Here is a 21,919-nt window from a genome sequence, read left to right on the forward strand (position 1 = left end):
CAGATTTCAGTGAGAAAAACTGTCCCCAAAAGCACAATCAGCACTTGTACAGCAGACTCAAAACCCAAAATATCTTTATTTAAAGATAGAGTGCTGTGACCAGCAACATGCAAGGAAAAAAAGTGACATCCTTAAATTGAAGGAAAAAAATTTAAACCACTGCAGTGGTAAATGTAAATCAGTTCTGAGACCCAGCCACCTAATTGTCCATTAAGATATCAAAAAACAGATTCTTCTTTTAATTTAATAGTCTTCTAAAAGAGAACCCAAGAAAATGTTAGGCATTACTCATGGTAGAACTACAGGACAGTGCTTTCGACTCATGACTCATCCAATAAAAGGGAAGGCAGTTCATAAGCAAATTCTGAAAAGTTTCAAAGCACAAGATGAATTTTCCTTTTTAAAAAAAAGCATTTCAGTAAGATGGGTGGAAAGAGAAATCAGTTACAGGAAATGTAGGGCAGTGGTTACATCCAGGGAATGAAAATACAGAAATCATCCTGCTTTTCACAACAAGGTGCGTCACCATCCTCGCACAGCTACGCAGAAACTTACTGAACCCCTCTCCATATTCTGAAGTGATCATGTTCCAAATTCCTCCACTCTCTTCAGTGCAATGACGGATTATGTCTGCAAAGGTGGGGCTGGGGGTGCCTTTTTACAGCACTTGAACCTCAACTTGACTCTAAAGCATCAGCCCAAATCTAATTCCAGGAACTGAAGTCCTCATACATGTGAGAGTCAAATGCGTAAGGCACAAAAATAGATTTCAGTAAAAATGTGAAATGGTTGAATCCTGACAGAAGGTGACTAAGAGAGGAATCCAGAAGGGAGCAAACATGAAAAAATAAGTCAGGAAGTTTAACATCTTTGAGCCCCTAAAAGATTAGAAGAATAAAACAGCAAAGTCAAAACTCAGATGGGCTGTGCTTTTTTGTAGCACATGTGCCACTTGCTTCCACAAAGTCACTGTGACCCAGAACCTGGCATCACACAGCCACAGAATCATTGAGGTTGAAATGGGAAATTCTTATGGGTAATACAAACTTCCAAAGTTGCAATTATTTATAATAATTTTTAAATGAATTGTCGCACATCCAGAAAATGGCTACTTGTATTTCATCCTCCCCTTAGGATGTCCTTGAAAGTTTGGCTTCTGGTTTAACTTTTGAAGACCATTTTCCAGGACAACAGAAAACTGAATGGAAGAGCTAGATGGGGTCAGGAGGAGTCAATGAGAGGGAAAAAAATGCATTAAAGTTCCCAACAGCCCTACCACTGACTTCAGTGGTGAAAGAAGCCAAAAACTTGTTATACATTTAGGAGTTAAGATTGACTGGGACCTTTCTAAAATTACATATACAAAACACCAGCTTCTGCAAATAATTATCAGGTCATATACCCATAAAAGTCAAGAAAATATATTTTATTACCTGCTCATCTTAGTTATTCACGGAGCAGAGCCAATATTAGTCAGCACAAGTAGCTGCTTGCGAGCAGGAAGGCTTCAATCATTAAGGAAAGGATGTAATTAAAAGGAGGGAACTCCAAAACACAGTTCTACCTACCAATTGGGTAAGTCTGAATTGGACTGTTTTATTCATCAGAACTAAAGCTTAGAAACAAAGATGCCATCTTTTATGCAAGTTCTTGATGATCTTGCTTTGGAGGGAGTATGTAATTTACAAGAAAGAGGACTTAAAGCTTTAAGTGCCTCTGACTTAATTCAGCATTGCTGTATTGATGGTCCCATTTAGATGATTCCATTTTAGGCCCCTCTAACGCATTAAAGGCATGACTTACTCACATCCATTTGGCTAATGATCCCCTACTGCTCCAAAGTAAATGACAGCTATTTACAGTAAATTATTCAATTAGATAGAGGGAAGTGCGGTATTCATTTTATATTGTTTGACATGGCAAAACAGAAGTGTGCAAGAAGGCAGGTAGGGCATTTTAATCTTCCAGAACCAATTGTTTAATCCACAGCAGGAGAACACACTTCACAATGCTTGTCAGCATCAGGTTTTTATTGTAAATATTCTAAGAGAGACTGAAGTGTTGCAACTCCAGTTAATATAATTCTGCTCATTTCAAAAGAAGTCATCATACCACACAAGGAATACCAGCACCTAACAGGACTGCTTTATTTTAGGCACAATTTCAAGGAGCACACAAAGTGACCATATGCTAGCAGGAGACCAAATTTCCATTTAAATAAAATAGGCATGAGCAATTCTGAATCCCATTTATCTGTAATGGGATTTACACTACTAAGTGACTACCTCACTCTCCAAAACAAGGACTCAATGTCCCAAGACATTTGGATAGTGGGGCATTTTTAATTTATGAAATCCCAGGACAGGACAGTTCAGCTACTCTCACAAATTAAGAGGGGGATTCAGAAGGATAATCGAATAAAGAACAAGTTGGGGCTAAAACAGAGCCCAGAAAAAGAGGGAATTCTTGCACTGCAATAACTCAGATCTAGTTCTTGATCTGAGAATCTTTTCACACATTCATCTGTTCTTTCCCAGGAGTTGAAGGGGAACATACACATTACAATCCCCACTGTGTACACACTTGTCTGACCACGACACCTGGAGAAACAAAAGTCGTGACTTGGCTGTCCCCTGTCAAACCTCTGCCTTATAAAAGAGAAAATGAACAACTAGTTCTCATTATTATAGAAGGAACATGAAGTCCAAGGTGCAGGACAGGCCACCACGTGTGCTGAGCCTGCCAGTGACCATGCTTGTGCAGCTCTCAGGCCTCCCAAAATTTATCAGAGGGGAAAAAAGGAATGGGCAATTCATCTAAGCCCTCCTGGTTAGCCCTAATTTTGGAGAATTTCCCTCTTCCACAAGCCCAGAATGCCTCAGAATAAGTGCCAGGCACCCCAAATAGAGGAACATTTTCCTCTGGCTAACCTGCCAACACATTTAATTTTCTACAGGCAGAGGGCCAAGCTCAGCAAGCACAGCTCCTGCTAAGCTTAATGGGAGCTGCACTTGCCTGTGCCAGGCAGTGAAGGTTTGCTGGGGCACTGCAAGGAACACACCACAGAAAATACAACTGCTGCCAGTGTCTCTCTTCAGAGCTTGCATTTGAATGGATGACTTTTTTTTTTTCCCCCCAGTTTTATTGAATTCTTCTAAAGCTGCTGGCACAATGAAGCCCTTCTTACTCTTAGTGTGTTCACTCACTTCCATGAGCAAAGAATCCAGACTGGCTGCTTGCAGTGGTGAATTTTGTCTAAAGACCAGCTTACCCCAACCAGGCTGTATAAATTTAATAGTTATTTGGTGCCTTATAGCCAACAGTGTTGGTCAGATTGTTCAGAAGGCCTCCTACACACAACTCCTGAATTCCTAGGGAAGGTCTGCATCTCAATGGCTCCAGATTCTATTTTCTGCAAATCAATTCTTATTGCTAAATTTCCTGGTTACCTTCAACCTCTTATGAACTATTGTGTTTTAATTTCTAGCTCTACCAGAAGCAAACACATTAAGGAAATTTTAGCCAAGGTTCTCAGTGGCTCTAAGCTACACCAGTTTTTACTAGGCAAGTATTTCTCCATTATTTGCAGAAAATCCCCTCTCCTTTTTCAGGTGTTGTAGTAATACAAGTAATAGCAGTAAGAATTCTAGACCTTAATAAGCAGCACTCTGGTCTTTCAGCCCCTGGTGGCTGCCTCTGTTTGACCTACACCTCTTCATACAACGTCTTCCTTGTGCACCCTCCTGCTCTCAGACCAAACTTTGCTGATATTCCCCCTGGTGCAAAAGGAAGTGGCTTGGACTTAAATCCTTTAAACTTGTGATGAACCTCTGAAACATTTCACAGTTAATGTCCACTAAAAAAAAAAAAAAAAGACAAACCTGCCTCAAAGGTGTTGAAATAGACTTCAAGGTAGTTTTCATCTAGTAGAGAAGAGGAGTGAAAACAGTTTGTGTGGCAATTAAAATTACACAGGAAGGTAAAATTATTAAAAGGTAATCTAAAAAAAAAAAAAAAAAAAAAAACACAGATGAGAACGTGAATTTGGATCCACATTTCTAAAAACTTAATTCACCTAAATAGACTTCTCTACACCAAATAGTGAACATTTATATTTTTCCAGTTCCAAAATTAATCCAGACAGCCAAACAGAAAAGTTCAGAGGAACTGAGATTTTCAATGTACATCACCAGCAAAATTGCTAGCCATCAAAACTACACCAAGCAGTATTAAATACTGAATATTGGCTGTACAAAACTCCTACTCAGCTGCTCAGATTCTGAGCAGTTGCTCAGAATGGGCTGCTTGGAGTAGCAAAAATTGGAAGCCGTTGAAGTGGAGGAGGCAGGGAGAGCCCATGTTGCAGCTGAGCTCTTCAGGGAGAAACCCTCCCTTCCCCTGGGCCAGGCTGTAGTGGGAGCACAGCTCTGTGAGCCACTGCCACCAGCAGGGACAGCACAGCCAAGCTGGCCTGATGACATGGCCACACTGCTGCCAAGAAAACCCAAGAGCAGGCATTGGAAGGGATGTTTTGGCCCAGGGTGAGTCACTGCAATCATCTCCCCTGGGATGGTACAGGCAGGAATGCTGGTGCTCACAGTTCCTCTCCCCATCCCCACTGACTGCTGTCCTTGCTGTGCACATCTTCCTCCAGCACAAGGACATGAACTGCCACAAATGGAGCTGATTTACAAGTGTTATTTACAAAGCACCTGAACATCCTCCACATGCAAGGGAAATTATAGCAAATCACAGGGTGCAAGTTCACTCCACCTTAGGCAGGAGCACTGCATTTGCATCAACATCACAACTGACAGGCAAAAAGGGGCAGGCACACACATCAGCTGGAGAACAGCACCATGATAAGAGACATGAACAGTCCAGTTCTACTCACACATCAAGCTTTGCACATTTCCAGATGTGATATTGATTATGCCAGCCCTTAATTTCATAATTTGTACATGTTTCAATTTAAAAAATTATATGCAGAGTATTTTTAATATAACCAAACACAGGGTACAATAACTCCCTGAGGGTTTCCAGGTCTCCCACAATGTCAGGAGCTATTAAATGTATCTCCATAGAAGTGGAAGGCAGAAACTTTTTTTTTTACATTTTCACAGCAACCAAAGGTCACCTTCATTTCACAAGTTCTACAAATCTTCTCCAAAGGAGAGGAGTTAGAAATAGGAGAGTCAAGAGCAATTAAATGCAAAAAGAATGCAAGAAAAGAGGTATAAAAGAAAAAGCTGGTCTGGGGAGGCACTTCCATTGAAAATGACCATGGGAATAAAGAAGATGCACCATGAAATGTGCCATTGCATCTCATGCTTAGGACATCAGTCTGTGCTGGAGACAGTAAGTCCCTGGCATGGGACAACATTTTAGCAGTGATGAGAGCACATTTCAGACACAGCACAGTGTTATATTTTGCAATTCATGTTGGCTGCATTTTTCTTTTGTAAATCAACATAATTTGGCTCTTCTAACATTCCTCTTACTTTTCCTTCATTTAATCATTTTTCCAGAAGTGCTTAAAATCAAGGGTGTTCCGAACACTAAATTATAAAATCTGGCATATAAAGACTCAAATTCCTATAAATAGATGAATATCCCATTTTCTGGAATTCTAATCAGCTTCCACTTTTTATTTCACCTCTATTAGATGGCAATCTCAAGAGCAGTTTTACAACTGTTGAATATTCATCACTGCTTTTTCCTTTAAAGAAAATCTATTGATTAACTGATTTTGTAGCTTACATCAAAACAAAGGTCCCAGGTACAAAAAAAAAAGTGGGTATAGAAGTACTGAAGTTTATACCTTATAAGTTAGAAGGAAGACAGAATTTCAGCAGCCAATCTCAGTTTGAGAGATGGGTAAAGCTCAGCACCTCTGGACCAAGAGGGTCCTTGCTGGATACCATGGATACTTGGAGAGGGCAGAGAGGATGGAGCTCTGAGGATTCCAGCACTCCAGAGTTTTGGAGTTCTGTCTCCCCACTGCAGCCATGTCAGGGAGCTGAGCAGCACCAGCTCAGGGCTGAAGGTAGCACTGGGAGCCCTGTCCCACACTCAGTTGTCAAAGCAAGCACTCACCTTTCCAGTTGCAAGTCCATGAAAATGAGAAATCAGACAAGACTCACTCTTTGTTCATAGCTGTGCTCATACAAGAGCTTACATAAAAATCAAAGGGACAAAAAGCTCTCACACAACACACACCTAAAATAACCTTGCTTCAGCTGTGCCTTGGCAAAAAGCCTAGGTAGCAACAAGATTTTTCCCTTCAGCTAGCAAACAGACCCCATTTTCCTTTTTTCCAGGGCCCACATCCGTATAATCAACGATAGTTTTGGTATCAGCATTTATAGGTTTCATATGGTCACCATTTATAAGCAAACCACTTCCTCAGCCCAGACACAGTTAGTATATTTTCTCATTTTCGTTTGGCAGAATAGTTGTGGACTGTGGGAGAGAGCAAAGAGAAACTGTAAGGGGCAGAAATCAGATCTTGAAAAATCAGTGTGTTTCTTAAGACATGATAGAGCAAAGATGCAAAAATCACTACACAGCGTTTCGAGCTCACTTTCTGCCTTCCTTTCCTCAGTGGAGCTATTGCAGCCACTCAGACCTTTCTGGTGGGATTTCATGTATAATTGCAAGCATTGTGTGTAGGGGGACTAAAGCAGCCACATCACTACCTTCACTACTACTAAAGGCAATCTCCAGCTCATCCACACCCTGATGATGGTGGCTAGCTAACAGCAGCAGCCAAGAACACCAAAGTTTCCAGCTCAGGTTAGGTATTCTATCTTCATTTCTCTTCTCTTAGGGAAAAAAAAAAAAAAAAAAAAAAGCTTAGAAACAAGCCAAAACTAAAGCCTCTTCCAACAGCCAAGAGGTAAAATTGTTATTTCAGTACTATCTTTTAAACAGGAGTTCCAGAATCCAATACACTGGACCCTTCAACTCCAAGATAAAGACTGACATTAAATACCACAGTTCTAAAAGAAAATATAACTGCAAGTCTCAGCCTGACCTGGGATTACTGGCTGCAGACTCCCAGGGGCTGGCTTTTGCCTCTCACAGTTTACACATCAATGTGTTGACCTGCTACTGATAAAGACACAAGTTCAAAAAAACAAGAGCACACATTTCAGTCTGTCACTGCTCTGGCAGTTTCTTTATAGGAAGAAAGTTCATGTTTGAAAATTACTCAGATCATTGTCTTTGAGAGCAAATTGAGCTAGTTTTAATTATCAACAGGTTGGCTTTCCCAATTACAGTGCTTGGGAAAGTGTATAACCCAGCCAGCCCTCAAGGACTGCCACACAATATTTCCTACTGATTTGCTTCTGATTAGAGCAAAGTTCTGGTGTAGATATTTTCACCTGTTTATTCTGTTAGTGGTATTCCATCTATCGTTCAAAGACAGCTAATTATCAACAGGACCTTTCATTCTAGTGAACAAGTCTTCAAATATTTTTTTTTCTCCTCATGCCAGTAGATCTCATGAAGCAGATACTGAACAAAAAGCCTCAGGAGATCAGAGCAAAGGATCAGATTTTCAAATTAAGAAGTATCACAAAAAAAACCCAACATTTTCCAAATTTGACACACATTTTCTAGGTGAAATGTGAATCCCAGAATAAACAAAGCTCACATCTGACATAGGAACTAGGAAACTGATTTTCTGAAGTAAAACAATGTTCTAATATAGATTCATTACGGATATAAAACCTACAGTGAATCAACAGCTTCTGTTTCACTGGAGGACAGCATGGATATCAAGAAGAGATAGCAATTATGGAGCAGTGCCTTGTTATACCAGCTGAAAATATGGCTCACTCCCTTTACTCTAGAGAATTGGAATCTAAAAACACTATGCTATAGCCCATTATTTTAGTGTAAGTTTCCATCTATTCTGCTTCCTCTGAGTCTGCCCTGAAGCAGGCAATGAAGTAGAATTCAGCATATGGAAGGCAGCAAACTGCAGGGGAAATGCAGCATCTCTGGGTACCACTGCCCCACACACAAACCTCACTGTACTCAAACCACACTCCTTTTCCCTTGTACACTGGTTTTATTTTGCAGCACTGGAGCACTAAGGGAAAATGAAAAGCTGCTTTTCTATAGGATCAGCACAGCTTAAAAGTACATGACCCAGAAGGATAAGATTTCTATTTTGCAAATATTAAGATTTTCTCAATACCAAGGTAGTTTTAAAAACCCATTTGTTTTCACTATTAAATAAAGTTTATGAAGAATAAATTTAAAATCAAAATTATTTGAAGAGAGTCATAAAGCAGAAAAGCATTTAGCTGCTCTCACAAAAATTCTGCAGCTTTATCCATAGCATTTAGGAACAATTTACTGTGAGCTGAGTACTAAAAGAACTTTGATCACACAAAATGTCTGACTAAAATGAACTGATATTTCATTAGTAAAAAAAAAGATATCAATTACTATCATAATTAATCTGACTTAAGGAAAGCAGAGAATAGCTATCCCTATCACTGTGAATGAAGGCAATGTTCATTTCCAGACAAAGACTGAGATTTTTATTCAGGCATTCACTTCACCCTATAAAAGCTACAAGCACACTTTAGTGCATGAAATTTAAAAAGCACTGATATGAACCAAAAGGTGAATAAGAAAAAAATCCCTTCCTTTTAAACCACAAACTGTTCCTGCAAATTATGTGACTAAAGAAATGCTCATATCAGGACTTGAAAGTATTTTTAAAACTATAAATTGTGAACAGCAAAGAAGGCAGCACACTAATGCAATGTAGATATAAAGTTTGATTTGTTTTACACAGCACAGCAACACATCTTAGACATGACATTTGCTTTTCTGTCTTTTAATCCATGCCAATAAATAAGCAGACATCCCACAAACCATTTTTTCAAGTTCTCTATAGGACTGTTGAGTGCATTTGTGCCTGCTGCAGGCCTGCAGAGTAAGAAATGCTTTAGCCCTGCATAGGCACTTTGCACTTACACTGCACTGAGTGCAAAAACTTCTCCCGTGTAAAAAAAAACAAAAACAAAAACCAACCAAAAAAATTTATTTTTTTTAAACCCACATACACATTGCCCAAGACATTGCCACATCACCCCCATGCTCTCCCTCCAGTAACCTGAACAAAGACAAACTAGCAGACCTAAGGTCAGAGAACTGCTGCAGGAGACATTTACCATCATTGAATTAATAGACTCACCAGGAAGAGTCCTACTTATTTCACAGTTCCTGTGAATACTGGCCTACCTGCAAATTTAGATACCACCACAGATTCAGATAATAAACCAAACTCTTGACCAGCAGTGGAAATAATGCTGAAAGCAGACTTAACTCATTTTTCTTCCACTGGAATCAGGAATGAAAGCTGAGATCATGTTTCATTACTAAAATGTAATATTTGGGATAGAAATGAAAGGGCAAAATCATCCCTTTGGAAAACCATTGTAACCTCAAAATAAATAGTCAGGTTTGTGACTGAGGCAAGTTGTACCATATTTTAGGGGCCAGCTTATTTGATATGCTTCTGTAATTACAAGCTTAAATCTATCCAGCTGGAGGAACAGCAGTAATAGTATTCACTTCCAAAAGATCTGCTTTTAAAGACTTTTTTTTTTTCTATTAAGTAAAATTCTTTATGAAGTCATGTATTCTATGTTTTCGTGCTTGGCCCAGCTTTCAGTATTGGAAACTGCTGAAGTCCATCTACTTGAGGCAGATTCATTAGCTGGGCAAACAGAACCTACAGCTGGAACACACCCATTATGCACTGAAACACTGCTGCATTCTCCCTCCTTTCAAGCCAAAAGAGACCCTCAATCAGTGTGCAAAAATCTGTTTTAGAAGAACAGGAAACCTGCAAGATACAATAGTGCAAACTGGGCAAGAACAGCCCAGGTCCTGCTGCCTGAATCATGAGAGCTCTCCCAGCCTTGCTTCAGCTTTCTTCTCACCAGCCAAAAGAAACATGTGCTGTTCTATGCTGAAAAGCCATTTAATTCAGCTACTTTTGGCAAACAGCACCTCTTGAAAAATGCATTGCATTCATTATTTGCTCTCCAGTCTAGTCTCCCAATTCCTTCTTCAACAATACACAAAACCAGCATGATGGAACTCCACAAAAGAGAAAGGCATCACCACCAGACAGACAAAGGTGTGTAATGCAATCATGAAACATAAGCAGAATCAAGCTCAACAGCACTCATTTTGTAGAGGAACTAATCCATCATTTATGATGGTTTGCTGTTAAGTGTGAGTTCTTACAGCTCAGATAAGCTGAGCTCAGCTGAGCTGTTGCTAGATGTGCTTCATCTCTGCCTCTACACTAAGTGCAAATACAGCTCTCAAAACCACTTTTTTTCTTTTTTTTGGCAGGCCAGAACACAAGTAGTCTTCTGTGATGGTCTGCTTGACAGGACTGCAATTTTTTCTATAGACAGCCCCAAAGTTCTACTAGAGGTGTATTTTTCATCAGTATGAGTTTTGTGGAGCTTATTGATTAATTTCTCTGGATTTTCCAAGCTCTTTAAACATATTTGCATATCTAATAGAAAGAAAATGCAGACTCTTAAGTATTATAAAACCCAATGAATTCTTTCAAGCTCTTAAAGAAACAGGAGCTACCAACAGGGAAACAGTAGAACTATGTCACAGAATTTAAGGGAAAGCTGCAAGTCCAATGAAAGTCTTGCTATAGCTATGCTGCTTAATGGGAAAAGATATTTAAGGTTTCAGTCCTGTCAGGATCCCAATCCAGCAAACTACTCAAGGATGCTCATATGAAACAAAATGAAACATCTCACGTGTTTAAAACCTGACACCTGCTGAAATGCTTTGCAAAATTAAATTGCAGCCAAATCATTACATTAAGGTTTGAGCATGTTCTTTGTCAAATAAAGCAAGTTTCTGCTCTGTAGAAATAATCACATTCTTCTTCACATTCCTTGCTTTGCACTACTCCTTTATCTTCCAATAACTTTGCTCTTGCTTGCCAGATTTGATAGAGATACTAGACACACTCAAAAATCCACATTTTCTGGACTTGATGGGGACTCACCAAGTTCAAAAATTTAATAGCTCTGAGAAAAAAAATTCAGTCTATTTTATTCTCTACTGTGTGAACATAACTCTCAGTTAAAGACCATTAGGGTAAATTGAATAACTCTAAAATGTGAAAATTTGGCCAACACATTTTTTTAGACAAATTAAATACACGCAGATTGTAGCTGGCAATCTATTTCCAATGACAAAGTAAGAGACACAGCAATGGGCTGTACAGACCTCCACAGATTTCATACTAGAAATAAAACACACAGTCAACAACTCTTTAGATGTGTCTCAATGAAGAAACAGTACCAAAAATATGTAGTTGTTAGCAAAGGATGGTCTTGCAAAAGAAAACATGGATTCACAGAAAAAATAGCACAAGTGGAGAGGATCTTGTGAATAACAAGTTGAACAAAGAACAATGAACCCGCAACTCAAGTTCAGATAAAAATTAGCTTATTTAGGGGGTGGAAATATAAAACAAGGATGAAAAATAAAGGCTTCTTTTGATTATATGCAAGTTTGTTTCATTCTTTACCAATATCCTAAAGCATCTGTGCACATACTGTCTTGTTCTGGTAAAAAGAGTTGACACAAGGGCTGCACATCTGTGGGAAAAGAGTGTCCAAACACATGAACACTGTGTCAGCACTCTGTGGGGGTGACACAGCACGGTAGCTCTGCAAGCCTCTGCTATTTCATCAGCTTCTGCTCCCCCATACAGAAATTACTGGCACAAATGGGTATTTTGGACATCAAAATTGAAAAATTACACTATGATTTGATAGCCAGGTTGCTAGGAAAAAAGATGGAGGGGTATAAGATTGTATCAATCCTTTTAAAAAAAAATAGAAGAAAAAATTATTTATCAAGTGAACCTACCAACTTCTTGTCACACAAGCACTTCATTCATCACCAAAGATTTGTTGGACCAGGGAATATTCCTTTGAGACTGCAGTATTAAAAAAACTACACTGATATAATGACACTACTGCCTATAATTTCTAGTGGCACCTAAAAGGCTGAACTTTCAAGATGCTGTTGCATAAAAGTACAAATCAGAGCTACATACAGTGAGACCCATCAGGTTTTATACCAGAATTTCCAGCTTGGGAACCAATATTGATCAGCTCTGAATTGTGATGGATCTCTGACACCAGAGCTGACTCGAATGAACTTTGGCCAACTGCTCAACATTCAAACAACCTCATTGAGGACCCTTTCTGCATCACTTTTGTTACTTCAGAAGAATATTTTGGACAAATAAGCATCAAGAGTTTTCTCACTCTTTCCTTATATTTTAATATATCTGTATACTGACTTTGATCCATTTGAACAATATTTGAGGGTGATATTAAAAAATAGTGCTCACAGTCCAAGGAGAGACTAGATCCGACCGTCATTAAAATCAGAGCAACATCTGTCTGTTTTTTGTTTTAAAGAGGTAGGAGAATGGGCATAGCTGCTACTTGGGCTCATTAAAGGTAATTCCCCCTCTTAGCAGTCTATATTGAGACTAAAAGGCAAAGGAGGGCTTTGTTCACTCCCCACACACTGTGCACTTGTACAGAAAGGCAAAAATCTTATTCAGTAACACATTGAAGGTTACTGGCCTCCCTGGCACCACACTGCCTGCCCAGACAAGCAAGGTTACTGCAAAACTGAGACACCAAACACTTGTGCTAAGTTTATCAAGCAAAAAACCTTTCTGATGGCTCCAGGAGAGCTTTTATCCACCCAAGATATTAAAGGTAAAGGGACTACAGATATTTCACAGACTCATAGAATCCTCAAGGTTGGAAAGGACCTCCAGTATCATGAAGTCCCACCCTTGACCAATCACCACATTGTCAACTAAACCCCAGCACTAGGTGCCATATCCAGTTATCTCTTCAGCACTTCCAGGGATGGCACCTCCACCCCTTCCCAGTGTGTCTTAGCTTGCAAAGCAGGATGTGACCAAAAGTCTGTGTTCTATCACAATCTCTTAAAACCAGGTGGAGCAGTTTCTTTATCTTTTCCACAACCCATCCTCCCTCCAGGAGATATCTCCTGTTAATGGGCCATTGAGTCCCACTGCATCCCATTGGAAGTTGCTCCAGCCAGGGGCAGGAGCCAAACATTTCCTACCTAGATAAAAACTAGATCTGGAACACCAAAGCAGCCTTTTTCCACTGCATTCCAGAGCAAAACCAGACCCTTCTACATCATCACTGGACCTTGGGAGGGAAACTGCACCTTCTACAGGAGCACTGCTCCAACTGAATCACATCTGGCACTGCAGGAGGATGCAGCCACCATTTAATGGGACTGCTACCAACACCCTGCCTGATGTCAGGCTGTGTTCTGACTCTGTCAGTGTTTTGGGTTTGTTTTTGGGGTTTTTTGTAATACTGTATTTCTATTTTAATTTTTCTAAATAATTGTTATTCTTATTCACATATTTTTGCCTGAGAGTTCCATAATTTCAAAATTATAGTAATTTGGAGGGAGGGGGTTTACATTCTCCATTTCAAGAAAGGCTCCTGACTTTCTTAACAAACACCTGTCTTTCAAACCCAGACAAAATACCATTTCAGTGAAGAAATTCTCCTGATGTCCAGCTTGAACCTCACCTGCTGCAGCCTAAGGCCCTTTCACCCCATTCTGTCATTACCTGCCTGAGCCCACATCTCTTCTCAGGTGGTTGTAAGAGAATCAGGACTCCCCTGAGCCTCCCCTTCTCCAGCTCCCTCAGCCATTCCTCACAGAATTTGTGCCCCAGACCATTCACCAGTTCTGATGTCCACATCCACAGAACTGAATCTATTTCTACCAGAATTCCCATCATTTTGTGACTAATTTCTCTAACTGGCCATCCATTGTATTTTTATGAATATGTTAAGAAACCACTGTGCACTTAACCACTTCTCATGTAAACGTGTCATTAACTGCACAATTTAAAATGCAAAGCTCTCTTTTCAAAGTATCATCAGCTTCCATGGCAATGCTTGAATGGACATCATTTAAAATATAAGTTTTAAATTTTATCCTGTTTTTCTCCTATTAATACCCAACAGGTGCATGGAGCACCAGCACTGTTCAGACCACCACTGAGACAAAACTCAAAGTCAGCTTTTACAGGCCCTGTATGAGTGGCTGCTTTGTGTGATTTATTACAGCAGAAGCCACATGGAACTATGTGTGTGGTCCTTGGGAGAGGAGGGCTTAGGCAGTGATGCTGCAGCAGGAAGGGGCTGCAGCCTCCCCTCCACCAGAGGAGAGCAAAGCCATGGAACAGAGCAGGACAAGCAGACTGAGCAGAATACAGGCCTGTCCTGAACTCCAAAGAACTTAGAGCAGGAGACAAGACTTCCCATATTAAACATGCTGCCAAAGAATGATGTCAGCCAAGCTTTAGGACTGTATTTCCCTGGATTTTTTTTCATCTCTTCTTCACCAAATCAACACTATATTGTCCAACAATAAACACAGCTGATTCTGCCTTTTATGTAGAATGAAGCATTTATCAGCTGTCTCAAAGTCATGAAAGAGCAAAAAGAAAAACTGAAGTATTTGGCCATCCTAGTACATCAAACTGTCAAAGCATTTGAATTACACTTACTTCTATGTTAACATTAAAGAAAAATAAACTAACAGTGATCTCGTATTACATTTGTATACTAAACAATTAAACTACACACGTGTAGAAAGTTATTCCTTAAAAAATTAACTGGACAGATTAACCCTATAAGAATAGAAAGCTGTCATACTTAAAGGCTATAACAGTTCTCCCCCACAGCTCCTGGCAGAGGAAAGATTGACATAAGTTTTCAACATCCCTAGTTAATACATTGGTAAAAGGCAAAAGAATTTATATGCCTCTTGTGAAAGGTTTTGTTAAAATTGCATCTATTTTTGCAGCAGATCTTATAAATCCAAATCCATCTGCAAATATCCCTCAGTTTCCAGAGCACTGAAGCCATCAGGAACCCAGCTCATCTGAGATCAATGATGAAATCCCTGCCTTCCCACGTGCTCTGTGTCATATGCAGACTGCATATTGCCTGAAAAAATAAATAGCAAACCCCTGACAAAAAGGCAAGGTAGGGATTTATTCTTGCTTTGCTTGTAGGTACCACATATTTGAGCTTGAACCCTAAAAATTCCAGGAAGCCAAAGAGCAAATCAGAACAAACAAATCAAGCACAGCACAGTTTCTCCAGGTCTGCCACAGCCAATCTGCTCTTTTAGCAGTTCCAGTAGGAAGTGGTCTCCTCGCATATTGGTTTTAAAATGTCTGAACTCATTGCCTACTTCAGCTTTCTGGTCCTTCTTGTCTCCTGGATCATGTTCTCAAGCGTGCCTAAGGCTAAATGAGACTTTGGGTATTCACTGGTTTGTTTTTGCTACACTATAGCTCGCATTTACCTTTCCTAGATATATGGTTAAATCACTTGAGAATTAACAGCCCTAAAGCTTCCTAGGAAAAGGCATTGCAGTATGTGCTGGGAACTAATTTTTCTCATCAGGCCCTTATGAAAACCTGGCTCCACAAGAGCACTTATCAGAGAAAGCCCCAAAATACCCTTCCCTACCCTGGCCAGGCCACAGTACGTGATGTGCCACAGCCATTTCCTCCTCCTGAGGATGCACATAACTGTGGCATCTGAGATAATGCTGCAAGCATGGAGAAATGCTAACTTCTGAAATGGAAAAATGATAGCTTGTACAGTAATTGCAGGCTACCATAAATGCCAGAGTTACTTCACTGCAAGACAGAACAAAGGCTGGCCCCAGTTTGAGGCAGTTAAACTCCACAGCAATCAAAATAAAAATAAGAAGTCTTTGACACAAATGTACTTTTTTTGTTTTTTACTGGAAATTGCAAAGCAGTCCAGCCTCAATAAATCAGAGGTTGAGCCAGCCAAAATGCAGGTCTCCCCTCCATGAAGACCCTGGCCTGGGGCCTTTGGGCTTTCTGGGAAGGAAAGGAAAAAAAATTAAAAATGAGGAACATCCACAAACTTGAAATATTCTTTCCAAAAACACCAGCAATCAGGCAGGTCAAAGGGAGACAGGCACTGCAGAGTCAGGCATTGCTTTGCAGAGACCTGGAGCCATGACAGAGTTTGTCTGGTATTTCAGATCTGATCTCATCTCCACCCATGGGCACTTTGTTTATGGAATCAAATACGTAACATGTAATGAATGCATTGATTTGGCACATAAAGTTGCACTTCATTATTTCTCCAAAATCTAGAGTTATATTTAGCATATGCAACAACTAACAAAGCAATTGAGTTCATATAGCCCTGAAAGTTCAAATAATACTTTAACACCATGATGAGCCAGTTGCCTCCTTCAAGCAACTCCCTCTTTAGCAATATTATTCCATTTTTGCCTCCCCATCTCCTTTTCTTCAAGCCAATTACCCCAATTTACTTTGGAGGCTGTGAGAGAGAAGGGGGTAAAAAAAAGGTATTTTAAATTGAAAAAATCTTTATGAATCTTGAATTTATTTTTAACAAAAAGCCTCGGGGCAGTGTGAAAAACTCTTCATGTATTATCCTTTCATGGAAACTTTTCTCCCCAGGTGACTTCGCTGTTGTTATTATTATTAAAGAGTTCTAGTTCCTTACTCTTTTCCCCTTCTCTCCTTTCTGACACACTGCATTCACTTTTGAAAGGAATTGGGAATTTTGAGCCCTTTCCATACCTGGTGTGTTAGCTGCTACAGAGGCTTCTCATTAGTAGACTACAGAAATGGCACTTGAAGCCATAATGGTGCAAAACAATTTTTAAAGGAGCAATTTATTCATGTGATAAGAAGTGTCTCACTTGTTTTTCATTGAAATAAATCTGATTAATTTTCCTATTTTGAAAGCCCATTAAGCTGTAGCCTGCCTTCAAAAAAAAGGGTACAGAGACTCACAATGCTACACAAAGTTTTTGTTTGGTTTACAAAAAGTTTTATTAACTATTATTTTGTGATGTAGATTGTTGTGCTCAGGTTTTGAGAATGACAAGTAAAATTCTGCTGAAAATAGAAATATATAATGAGACTATCTGGGTCCAAAAACGTGCGAGATTCAAGAGAAAAGCCAAAATTATCTCAAGCTATTAAGAGCTGTCAATTAGGATCATAAAGGCAGAAATCATGAAGAGGAACTCAAGGTATAGGGAACCTGATTAAATATCAGACTATTCTTCTGTCTGTCCTTGAGGCATAATCTCAGCTTCTGCACAGAAATAACTCCCAATGTGCCACCAGATGTGAAATAACCTCACTCTAGGAAAATGCACACCTGGTTCAGATGGCATGTTTACCCATGGAAACCACCAAGGAACCATGGCAAAGGAAGGAATATCCTTGAATCCAATGACATGATCTGGATCACATCTTGCCACCAGGTCATTTTTCTGTGCATGTGGGGTTTTAGTGGGAGATGGAACAGAGCATTAGTCCATGAGCACTCTTGAGCACAGCACAGCAGGCACCTCCATCTCACCAAAAGTTATAATTCAAAAGAGACAAGAATAGTGTTCACCTTCTGCAGTTTATGAGAAGGATCATTTTTAGAAAGCAATTTATAGGATTCTGAAGTCCCACTGTTCCTTTCACCTCTAGAACAAGGCTTTTTCTTTTGGTCTTAAAAGATCTCACTATAGACAATTGAATGAAGCTATTCATAAAGAATCTAAATTCCTCTCTCATCTATTAGTGCAGTAACAGAACACAATCCTTAGCACCCAGAGAGCAGCCTTCCACCTTGGACTTCAGTTTGGACAAGGACCTGTGTTGCAACCAGAACATTTCTGTCAATCTGTATAAAACCTCACCTTGAATGCTCAAACTAGCATTAAAATTAATGAGGTGGTTTGACTTTCACTCACCACCATGATGGAAGAATGGTTGATCCAGAAGCATTAGAAATTTAAATTATCAATCTGAAAGATGCATCTTTCCCTCCCTATTTTTCATATTTTTCCAATTTTTGTTTTAAAAGAAAATGCAGCAGTGGGACATTCATAACTGACCAAACTGTCTTGCCACTTTTGTAGTTTATTAGCAACACTAACAGGTGAGCAAAGGACTTCATAGTAATCCTGGTAATTTACAGCATTTCCTCTCTGCTTTCACATCTGCACAAAACCCTCTCCATGACACCCAGACTGAGACAATGACTATTTTTGTCACACTGCCACCCTTCAAACCAACAGGACACTTCCCAGCACTCCAATTTATTGTTACATCATCTTGGACCTGTGTGTAGCACCCAGACCTCTTTCACTCACTGACCTTCCTGCAACATGTGCTGGGTCCTTCAGGTTGTGGTGAAAATAATTGTATAAACCACAGCTTTTGCTTGAGATTAACAGGAGATAATCTCTGCTGCACACAGCTATTCCAAAGATCTCAATGGGAAGTTGTACTCTTTTTTTGGCCAACACACAGTGAGGGCTTGGGGATCATTTTAGAGAGAGAAAAGGAAAGCAGATCTGAGGGGCTTAAAAGAAGAAAGGGGTGGAGAGGACAGATTTATACACTTAGAAGACTGGCTCCAAATTATTCATTAAGGAATTTACAGCATCTGCTGAAACAGGCTCTCACAGGTGTTTGCTGTATTAATCCTAATACACACTTGGGAGCACATTTTCCACTCACACAGTAATTTTGAGCCAAGCTTTTTTCATACTCCATTCCCCCCTAAGAATAAACCCAGCTAACATGCACACCTACTTCTAGTTGAGCAGGAAAAAAAAATAACTACCAAGTCAGCCACCTTCCAAAGCATAGAAAACCAACTGCTAAGTGGGAATCAATGCAAATATTCATGCCTAGTTATGATAAGAGTCATTCATTACAAGCTCAGTTGCAGCTCATAAATGCAGAGCTGGGTTTGCACATATAGTACATAATCACAATTTTCTCTCCAAATCCTGCATTTCACAGGCTGTTAATTGCCTTTCCATTTGTAGAGGGGGAAAAAATAGCAATGAAAGCTTAGAGGACACTATCAGAAAGCATATTTAAGATTTATCCCAGCTTCAAATACCTGACTAATTTCAAAGTGATACTGGAGTTAAAAAGCAGTGATTTAGATTTCCTCACCAAATCCCCCAGTGTTGACTCTCTGGCCAGTTGGGGCTCGGTTTTGTTTCTTTTCCTGTGGAATCTCATTTCCCAGGAGCTCTACTCTTTTGCACAGGTGATGCCTCTGTAGCAGGGCTCCCAGGACCATCACACTCAGTGACTGTTATGGATTCCTACCTACAGCATTTTTACAGGAATACAGTTAGGAAGGGGAAATGCAGTCCTAAAGTTACTAAGCCAGTTAATCCTTAACATATGGAACAGAGAAAGGCAGTTTTCTGGCCAGGAAAGCTTTCTCACAACTGGCTTGGAGAAAGACTAATGTAAATGATGAGAGTAAGGTGGTGTTCCAGCCAAAAACAATGTGAGTATTTTAAATGAGACAATTTGAGGATGCTGATGTTTTAAATCCGCTTCTCCAATGTGTTTTTTTTAACGTCCAAGATTATACAGCCTTAAACCCATATCTAGATCAGATGTTGCTAAGAACACCACCTAAATTTTTATTAATTCATGGATGCAGACTACAAATAGTAAAACCCCTACATCTCAGACAGGGCAAAGTTCTGCAATAGATAGACTCATTGTATGAAAAATGTGCTATATCACATCAAAATGGGCTTCTTGTTCTGGGGTAGAAACTGTCACTTAGGCTCTAAGTAATATAAAGTTCAGAAGGAAGTCAGAGTCCATAAATCACAATCTGATTAAACATCAACAAGTGTTCAGTGGCCCAGTTTCAGTACTCCCAGAGCATACTGAATTAACTGGCTTCAGAGCCCTGTACCTACACAAGGAAACATTTCACTTGCTTAATTAGCAAATGCTCTCACATCCCCAGTGAGTGACATGGACCAAGCTTTATCAAAAATAAAAGGTCTAAACTATCTTTTGAATTGTGTGTTGCCCATTTTCCAACTACAGCAGCAAGGAACTACACCAAGTCCACTAATTACTTGACTTCCCTTGCATGATGGGATCCAACCATACAAGAATTTATTTTGCTTTTCTAGGTTTACATCCAAGTAGCACATGCTGACAGACATCTGTTGCTTACACATTTTTCAGGCTGATTATCTGCTGTTGGTTCCATATGTAAGTTTGTATAGTCAAACGCTTTTATTTTAAATAAATTCAATCCTAGATCTCTTGAAAGTAAAGCTTTTTTCCTTTTTTCCTTTTTTTTTTAATATAGAAAGTTTTGGCTCATTATGCAGCACCGCTTCCCACCTGGGCAGTGGCTTGAGCAGACAATGATTCTGTGAGCTCCAGTTCCATTCACTTGAAAAGCCACAAACTTCAGCTGTTCTTGAGAAAGTCAATTATTCAAAGCTGTGTGGCTTGATGGCTACCGGGTACTGTGTTTAAGGTGCAATATTGCAATGGCCAGAAATTTTGGGGAGGTCTAAAGATTAGGTAGCCCCCTTTTGTAATTGTTTGAAGTGGACCAAGAGGGGCACAAAAAAAACCCAAACCAAAAAAAACCCACAACCAGAAAAGACACTCCCCCCCCCCGCTATTACATATCAGATTCATCACTCTCTACAAGTCATAACCTAACCTTAGGAACACATCCAAGAAAAAATCCAGACAAAGTCTGAACAAACAAGCCAGAACCCTAGATTTGAACTTTTTAAGGCCTTTCTCCACACGTGGGAAGACACAGAAAAGACATATCTATATTTGTCATAGATACACAGTTTCAAAGCTCACTCAGGTTGAGGGATGGCGTATTGGATATTTAACTAGATGTAAATATGCTGAAATCATTCTCAGATATGTCTTTCAGTTACTGCAAACACTTAGTTTAGACTATAAATTAGGGTGCTAACAAAGAAAGATTTTGGCCCTAAGCCTCCAGCCTAAGCAGATCATAAGAAAAGGACAAATTAAATGCCCAGAGGAAGAAGAGGCAAGTTGCCCTCCCCACTTGTGCAGCCAGGAGGGAGAAAGGATCACCTCCAGGGTAAAGCTTGGGCACTCCTGCAACAGGCACTGCTTAGAGCTTGCTGTCCCTTAGTCTGTTCAAAGGAACAGCAGTGACAGAAGCTGGAAGAGCCCCCGGGAGGGGACAGCCTGTGTGACACTGCTGCAGTGCTGTGGAGGCTCCTCCAAACCAAAGGCTCTGAGCTGCCCTGAGGAGCATGGCCAAGCAGCCTCACCTTTCCTGGGACCAGGGCTGGCTTCACAGAGTCAGGGGTGATGCTCCATCATCTCCATCCACACATAGCCCTCTTCTCAGCCTCAAAACCCCCACAAGTCAAATCCCCACAACAGCCATACTTACCCAAGCTCCAGGTTGATGGAAGAAAACCATGGCCTTCCTCTCTGCAGAGCTGCCACCTCCTTCTCCTGGCCCAAGGTGCTCTCCAGGGGTGGTCAGGCAGTGGCATGCACTGATTTCATATTTATCACACACAGGTTAGGACCTGTGCTCCACATGCTGCTGAATTCAGGCACCAGCTACTGTGTGAGAGGCACAAAACCACAGTGCTCCCCTCCCTTGCACTCTCAAAGAGCTCCCATGCTTGGTGGTGTGAATACAACCCACCTGTGCAGGCTGCTGGAGAGGCACAGGCTGGGCTGGTCAGCACCAAAAAGCAGGAGAAGGGAGCAATAAATAAACAGCTGTGACAGAGAAAAGCTGTCCTGCTCACAATCAAGTCAGTGGAACAGCTCCCAACAAGAAGCAGTGTTGCAGCCAAGAGCTCAGTGTAACAATCTCACTTTTCCTGTGTCTTCCTGTGCAGTTTTCTAAAGGAAAGAAATTCCCAGTAT

General features: G+C 40.2%; 1 protein-coding gene across 1 annotated transcript in view; it reads right to left on the bottom strand.

Annotated features, from left to right (window-relative positions):
• INSC (INSC spindle orientation adaptor protein) overlaps window positions 1–21,534 on the bottom strand; it is a 116,006-nt gene extending 94,472 nt beyond the window's left edge. Inside the window, exon 1 of the mRNA XM_033062783.1 lies at window positions 21,429–21,534. Within this exon, the coding sequence (XP_032918674.1) occupies window positions 21,429–21,534 (106 nt within the window). The remainder of the gene's footprint in view (window positions 1–21,428) is intronic.
• Window positions 21,535–21,919: the final 385 nt, after the last annotated feature.

This window comes from Catharus ustulatus, chromosome 6 (assembly GCF_009819885.2).
Source record: "Catharus ustulatus isolate bCatUst1 chromosome 6, bCatUst1.pri.v2, whole genome shotgun sequence".
In the NCBI taxonomy this organism is placed as follows: Eukaryota; Metazoa; Chordata; class Aves; order Passeriformes; family Turdidae; genus Catharus; species Catharus ustulatus.